Source organism: Habropoda laboriosa, unplaced genomic scaffold, assembly GCF_001263275.1.
Source record: "Habropoda laboriosa isolate 0110345459 unplaced genomic scaffold, ASM126327v1 scaffold204, whole genome shotgun sequence".
Taxonomy (NCBI): Eukaryota; Metazoa; Arthropoda; class Insecta; order Hymenoptera; family Apidae; genus Habropoda; species Habropoda laboriosa.
Window position 1 is genome coordinate 98,893 of NW_017100385.1, and position 6,922 is coordinate 105,814.

The following is a 6,922-nucleotide window of genomic DNA, read 5'->3' on the forward strand; positions in this document are numbered from 1 at the left end:
AATTGCAAGTCATATTTTAAACATGTTGCATGCTTAAATTCAAGGAAACTATTTTTATTTTATATTGCAGCAAAAAATTTATATTTATATTTGTGTTTTAACAGTACATTTTTGTGTACTAATTACAATTTATAATTAAAGTAAGTAAAAGCAAATAATTAATTAATATTGAAAAGTAAATAAGATTAATTATATATTTACAAAATTTAAACATTATTGTCAATACTGAATATTGTATAGATCCTTTTTAAAAACTATATTCTTTGTATTTCTAAGATTATAATAATGAATAAAAATATGAACATGTTTCAGGAACAAGGATAACAAACTTTCCATAGCTCTTAATCAAGAGAATCAAATAGGTACTTGAAAGACTATTTTATATAAAATGTTGACTTCGAGAATTTATGGGGGAAAGCAAACAGGTTTGTAGTACCACTACGTTTACCGAAAAGATATAAAAACCCCTTAACAAGACGCATTTCAGGACAATATTTTTTATTATACATTAAATAATAATCAGTTCATTAATTTAGAATTTTTAATTTTAACTTTTTTACTTGCTCTAATACATATATTTAAAATAATTTGTACTACACACATGCAATATATGTGAATTCCCTTTATACATATGTACATATGTAATCAACTCATTTAAAGCCGCATGCAATGTGTGTCAAACACATAATATTCTTAGCTTTACAGAATCATTTTAAAAAATACATTCATAAATATTTTATTTTAACATTGATAGGTTTTATTTGTATGTTAAATACTTATAACGATATATATGTCTGTATGTACAGTCAAGCGTGAAGCATTTATAGAAAGAATATAAATGTAAGAATAAAATACATATTTGTGCTTTCAAGCGTTCCCTTCTTTGAACTCGTTAAATTCAAAGCAATTTAGAACTGTCATGGAAACGTATGTACATCTATGTTAGTTGAAGCTTTTCAATTTTTACATAAACATTATTTGCCAACAAATAGCAGCATTTGTTAATTGACCCAATAAGCAATTTTTTTCTAAATCCACACTACAGTAAATTGGGTAATTACAATAACTTCAGATTTCTGGTGGTGGGCCATACATCATATTTAATTGTTGCGTACAGCGTATAAATGTAGCACGACGTGGTAATTCACGCAATCGTTCAGCTCCTGTATACGTGCATGCAGAGCGTAAACCACCTAGCATATCCAATACAGTATTTTCCACTGAACCCTTATAAGGCACTTCCACAGTTTTTCCTTCTGATGATCTGAAAAAATTGGAAACATAAAATTAAGAATGTAATATACTCTTCTGATTAGGATAATGTCTATATACCAACCTATATTCAGCGACACCACCAGCATGCTTCTTCATTGCTGTGCTCGAAGCCATACCATAAAAAAGTTTATACTTCTTTCCATTTTTTTCTATAACTTCTCCTCCACATTCATCATGCCCAGCAAACATCCCACCTGCCATTACAAAGTCTGCTCCACCACCAAAAGCTTTTGCTAAATCACCTGGACAAGTACAACCACCATCCTATAACAAAATTTATTTATTAAAAAGGAACATGTAATTATTTTGCTACAAAAATTATTAAATATACAAAGATAACATATTTACAGAAATAATGTGTCCTCTCAAATCATGAGCAGAATCTGCACATTCAATCACAGCACTTAATTGTGGGTACCCGACACCAGTCTTCATTCGTGTAGTGCACACAGATCCAGGACCAATTCCAACTTTTATAATATCAGCTCCAGATAATATTAATTCTTCTACCATTTCCCCAGTAACCACATTTCCTGCCTACAGTGGCAGTAATTAATCTTTACTTTTAAATACAAGGTGTAAATTAGTACTAAATTAAGAGACATTCTTATGGTTTTCTCTTTAAAAATTATAACATTGATATAATTACTTACTATTATTGTATGATGTGGAAACTCAGCTCTCACTCTTCTAACATATTCAACAAAATGCTGTGAATATCCATTAGCAACATCTAAGCAAATAAAAGATAATTCAGGTACAGCTGCTAGAACATTTGACAACCGTTCAAAGTCTTCTTTTGCTGTGCCAGAACTAACAGCTACATTTTGAAGACATTCAGGATTTTTAGTGGCAAAGTCCTTCCATTCCTCTGCTGAATAATACTTATGTACAGTAGTAAATAGACCATGCTGAAATGTAATGAAGTTGATATGAAAATATAAATTCTGTCAATACTATATGACTCTAAAGTATAGAATAATTCAGTTGTAATGTAATCTTTAATATAATAAGGAATTTTTAGACATTGAAATGTGTTACTGGAATAAAATAAAGAATTAATAACTGCAATGTACCTTCGATAAAGCTTTCGCCATTTCAAATGTTCCTACTGTATCCATATTTGAAGCCATTATAGGTATTCCCTTGTAAGTTTGTTTTGAATTACGAAATGTAATGTGTTTGTATAAATCAACCTAAAATTATCAAAGGTTTCTTTCATTATTATTCAATACTAAGTAATCTTAAATACATACATTTTTAAATAATAAAATTATTTAATCAATTCCAGGGATGTAATAAGTAAAGATCATTAACTGAATGTATTGATACGTTAGATAGTGAGATAACTTTGAGATAAAGAAGCAATATTTTCATGTCCTTGAAACATAATTTCTAAGGAGACTTATTTTTACATGAATATAAGGAAAAAATTTATTTTTTGTAAGTTAATGGTGCAGAAAAAACACATGCATTATTATATTTTTAGATTATTTCAAAAATACATAGATTTCAACAAGTTTATACGACTCTTTAAAATATTACTTACATCCGATCTGCTTTTTAATGTACTCCTTTTTGGACGTAATAAAACATCTTTAAAATCTAATTTGATGTCGTTTATTATAGTAGGCATTTTAAAGCACGATCAATCTTTCAATCACTTCACTTTTAGCAGACGACTTAGATCGAATCCTGTCGAAGAATAAAGATCATATGAGCGTGTAGTTTCGCGGTGATCTCCCTGGATGCGTACTGTTAATAGTCGTTGAATCTATGTTAGAAATGCACATTAAAACGTATCATTGGTTTAAACACATCAAATAATAAAAGTTACCAATAAGATTGCAAGATATATTGTAGCATTCACCAAGCACTATAAAATAACCAATAGCAAAAATGTAAAATAAATTTGCATAATTCAATGCTTTCAATGACATTTATTCTTATTGCAATATTTAACGTTTATGTATCCTTGAACAACATTACGTGATACGTTTAATATCTTACCTATGTTTTGCACGTTTCGATCGCAAAGTATACCTTAAGAAATAAAAGCAAAAATTCGATTATTGCCTCCAACACTCGTGCTTTAACTAGAGCTATTAGACTTGTTCCAATCTTTATTGCTGCATCGACATAACTGTTGCTAGGCGAGTTAGCAAAAATCTTAGGAAACAGCTATTTATATCTTTATCTTTTAGTTTCGAAGTTTTGAAAGAAAATACAAATGTTCACAATATGTGTAAAAAATCATATCATTTACAAACATTTCAGTAAAAACATACATTCTATTACTTAAGTAATAGTTATTACAGAATAAAATGTATATGCATGAATGTTTAAGGAAATTAGATATTTTTATTAAGAAACACGCTATTTTCTTATCAATGTTAAGTAATTCGAAAAATTTTATTACATTAAATTAATTCAATTAAAAATAGTAAATTTACATAAGAATGTAAAAAAATTAGTCATAAAATTACGAAATGATGATATAGTAGCAAAATAACATACTAATTTATTAAAATAATTTTACTAAATTATTTGTACAAAGGTAAAGAAAGGTAAAGGATATTTGTTCAAGAATTATATATTATCAAGGTTTACCATATTTCATTTACAATTATATGGAATGAATCACATATAATATTACTTATCTGAACATCACAATTTTGAATGTAGGTTTATAAATTAATGCCAATCATGTTATACTTATTAAAATTACTAAAGAAACTAATGAAAATAAATCTTACTATAATTCTTGCTATTATAACTTAAATTTATATGAGAAATGAACAAGGCAATAAGTAAGAAAGTTTTATTTGTTAAAACTCGTGATTTCGTCACGCAAAATATGAAATTCCTTGACTAGGCTGCATTGTATGTCACAGAAGACTAATAAACCGTATGACATGCATTTTTACATTGTATTTTCAAAATAGTACTATTTGGAAGGTAATTAAAAGCCAATTATGTAGTTAAGAAAATTTCAGATTGCTGGCAGTTAAAAGTGGGGCAGTGTAAGAGGAAGAAAGGAGAACATTTTACATATTCTGAAATTCATCAGTACCATTAGCATTGAGCATGAGTATGTTAGGATTCTCCTTTTCAAAGGCAGTTGCATCTCTGCCTCCAGGTCGTTCTTCCTGTCCCCATTCACCTAAGGCCCCACACATCACATCTGGTTGCCCTCGCAGTTTTTCCTCCTCCTTCTGTGACATTACTAACAATTTATGGTCAAACATATCATGTCAATATGATACAGAAATTTGTTTTAAATATATATAGGCCATACATAACTTTAATCAATATTATTGTGTACTACTCGTTCTCTTTATTATAAATTATAATATAAATAAAAGACATGCTATCAATCATTAATATTACACGTACAAGACTTAAATAGATAAATATTAATTATATTAAATTACTGCTGTTTTTCACAAACCTGTTTATCCTCTTGAGCAAATTTATCGAACATATTCGCGTATAATTTTTTCTCTTTCGTTAATTGCTTTTTAATAAGATTATTACAAGCTGAAATTTGTTTCGCAGCTGCCGTATTTGTTGGATCAATTTTCAGAACTTCTTGGAAGTCTTTCAGTGCAATTTCGGGCGATGCTAATGCAAGATAAGCTTGTCCTCTTCTAAATAGTGCTTTTTCATTTTGCGAAGATAATTTCAAAGCTTTATTGCATGCATCCTTTGCTTCCACATTCTGGTCTGTTTTTAAGTAACATAAGGCTAGATTTAAATGTGCTGCTAAAATAAGATTGTTTCTTTCTAAGATCTTAAGATCTTCTTTGCATTCATCTTGATCCAAAAATGAAATGACTTTTTTGTACATTTTAATTGCTAAACTGTACTTATCTGCTTTGAAATAATTTGTTCCTTTTTCTTTAAACATTTTACTTTGTGTTATCTTTTCATCAAACGTTAGGAGCCAGGGTTTCACTGTCTGAAATTTACAAGATACATTAAAGTAAAATACGATTAAATTATTAGACTGTATGTCTTAATGAAAAAGTACCCTTTCAAAGCTCTTCAGCTCTACTATATATTCCACAGTTGCATTTGCTGGAATGTCAAATTCAGGTTTTCCTGCATTTTTAAATGCATATTTGCTCTTTATTTTAAGTCTTGATTTTTCTCCAGCTTTAAAGCTTTCTAAGGCTATCTCTACACCTTCTATAACACCACAATTTTCTCCTTCTCCGAGGGAGAAGCTTACATCTCTGTCTTCAAATATCTTATCATTGTACATTCCAGTTAAATGCACTGAAAAACAAACAAATTTTAAATACAAATAGAGTATAAAAACAAACAAAGTAAAGGTTCATACAGTTATATTTACCATTTACCAAAGCTCCTTCCTCTGGATCTTTCATATGGCCGTTACCTGGTGTGATCTGATACCTTTCAATACTTCCATCTTTGTCAGGGCTTAAGTCTTCTCCTTTCCAATCAATCATTTCAATCTAATAAAGATAATTATTATGTATTTACAATGTTAAAGAATTAAGAAAGTCAAGAATACTTTAAATATTAACAATGTTTTAACATTTGAAGTTTTAAATAAATTTTTTATGGAAATTAATATTTTCATATACAAGAGTAAAGATTTGAAAATAACTTACTTCAAATTTAAGTGTTGCATTTTCTGGAATATCAGGTGGGCAACCCTTTTGGCCATACGCATATTTAGGAGCACAGGTCAACATTGCCACTTCACCTCTTTTCATAGTAGCTACTCCTATATCCCAAGCTTTAATGACTTCTCCTTTTTTAAGTTTAAATTGAAATGGTGCATTACGGTCCTTGCTTGAATCAGTCTTTGTACCATCCATCAAGGTACCAGTATAATGAACCATTACATTGCTTCCAGGTGCTGGAGTTTCATCTCCAACACCTTCCTTGATAATTTCCTTCAAAACACCTCCATCCTGGTTGGGGGAAATGTCTACTGCAACCATCCTAAAATAAAATAAAAATTTGAAGTAAATGCAATATCTTTTATGTAATAGTTTACTTTCATTTATTATTTTATTTTATTCCAATAACAAATTTCAATTTCGATAGGAACCGAAAAATAAACATAACATAAACAATAATATGCCATATTATTTATATTACACATTTATTAATAAAAACAAATGACGTTAATACAGTTAGTAATCATAGCAATAGAAAAAGTAAAAATAGTCGTACGTATTCATTTTTGAGGTAATATAAATGGAAATATATAAAACTAAACATAATTTATGAAAACTTACTTTTTCTAGGCTTTATATATAATACTTCAATAATAAAATAGTGTTTTATACGAATATCGAAAAATACTCGTTTAAACACGGCAGACGATTACAAAAACTAATTGGCCTCGCTGCTCATTTAAAGTGATCAACTTTATAGAACTTACTAGAAATTCTAAAGCTTCCCCATCGCATCAAATATTGACTTTTAGTTGAACATCTCGATTTTAATATCGATATGACTTTTTTACGAGTAATCGATTTGTATATTTTTCTTTATTACACAAAAAGATAATTACATCCATAAAGATTATATACATAATACATATTTCGTTTACGTATATTTTATATTTCTTTTAGGAATTGTATTTTTATAATAACTAGGTACAATA

General features: G+C 28.6%; 2 protein-coding genes across 4 annotated transcripts in view; both read right to left on the reverse strand.

Moving 5' to 3' along the window:
* The window catches only part of LOC108575075 (GMP reductase 1-like), a 5,102-nt gene extending 1,799 nt beyond the window's left edge, over nucleotides 1-3,303 (reverse strand). The window contains exons 1-7 of one of the 2 annotated variants that reach the window (XM_017937782.1): nucleotides 3,286-3,303; nucleotides 2,825-2,970; nucleotides 2,352-2,471; nucleotides 1,929-2,186; nucleotides 1,624-1,812; nucleotides 1,337-1,539; nucleotides 926-1,264 (exon numbers count right to left, since the gene is read on the reverse strand). In XM_017937782.1, the coding sequence (XP_017793271.1) occupies nucleotides 1,069-1,264; nucleotides 1,337-1,539; nucleotides 1,624-1,812; nucleotides 1,929-2,186; nucleotides 2,352-2,471; nucleotides 2,825-2,911 (1,053 nt within the window). In that variant the 5' untranslated portion in view covers nucleotides 2,912-2,970; nucleotides 3,286-3,303 and the 3' untranslated portion in view covers nucleotides 926-1,068. Of the gene's footprint in view, nucleotides 1-925; nucleotides 1,265-1,336; nucleotides 1,540-1,623; nucleotides 1,813-1,928; nucleotides 2,187-2,351; nucleotides 2,472-2,824; nucleotides 3,017-3,285 lie in introns of those variants that run through there. The other variant, XM_017937781.1, reaches the window with a different exon arrangement.
* Nucleotides 3,304-4,279: 976 nt separating this feature from the next.
* LOC108575073 (FK506-binding protein 59-like) lies at nucleotides 4,280-6,618 on the reverse strand. Of its 2 annotated transcripts, none has more exons than XM_017937778.1 (6): nucleotides 6,552-6,618; nucleotides 5,916-6,252; nucleotides 5,633-5,756; nucleotides 5,309-5,556; nucleotides 4,727-5,236; nucleotides 4,280-4,490 (listed from the first exon to the last, which is right to left on the reverse strand). In XM_017937778.1, the coding sequence occupies exons 2-6, from the start codon at nucleotides 6,249-6,251 to the stop codon at nucleotides 4,323-4,325; spliced, it is 1,386 nt and encodes a 461-aa protein (XP_017793267.1). In that variant the 5' UTR covers nucleotide 6,252; nucleotides 6,552-6,618; the 3' UTR covers nucleotides 4,280-4,322. The 2 variants fall into 2 exon arrangements, with proteins under 2 accessions (XP_017793267.1, XP_017793268.1); XM_017937779.1 differs by having other exon boundaries at nucleotides 4,422-4,501.
* Between the last annotated feature and the right edge of the window lie 304 nt (nucleotides 6,619-6,922).

Excerpts from the sequence above, each read along its gene's own strand:
- LOC108575073 (XM_017937778.1), bottom strand. The coding sequence starts at position 6,251 with ATGGTTGCAGTAGACATTTCCCCCAACCAGGATGGAGGTGTTTTGAAG. Across the intron at positions 5,757-5,915 it reads ATGCAACACTTAAATTTGAA|ATTGAAATGATTGATTGGAA; the intron begins GTAAGTTATTTT and ends TATCTTTATTAG. Across the intron at positions 5,237-5,308 it reads AGCTGAAGAGCTTTGAAAGG|ACAGTGAAACCCTGGCTCCT; the intron begins GTACTTTTTCAT and ends TGTAAATTTCAG.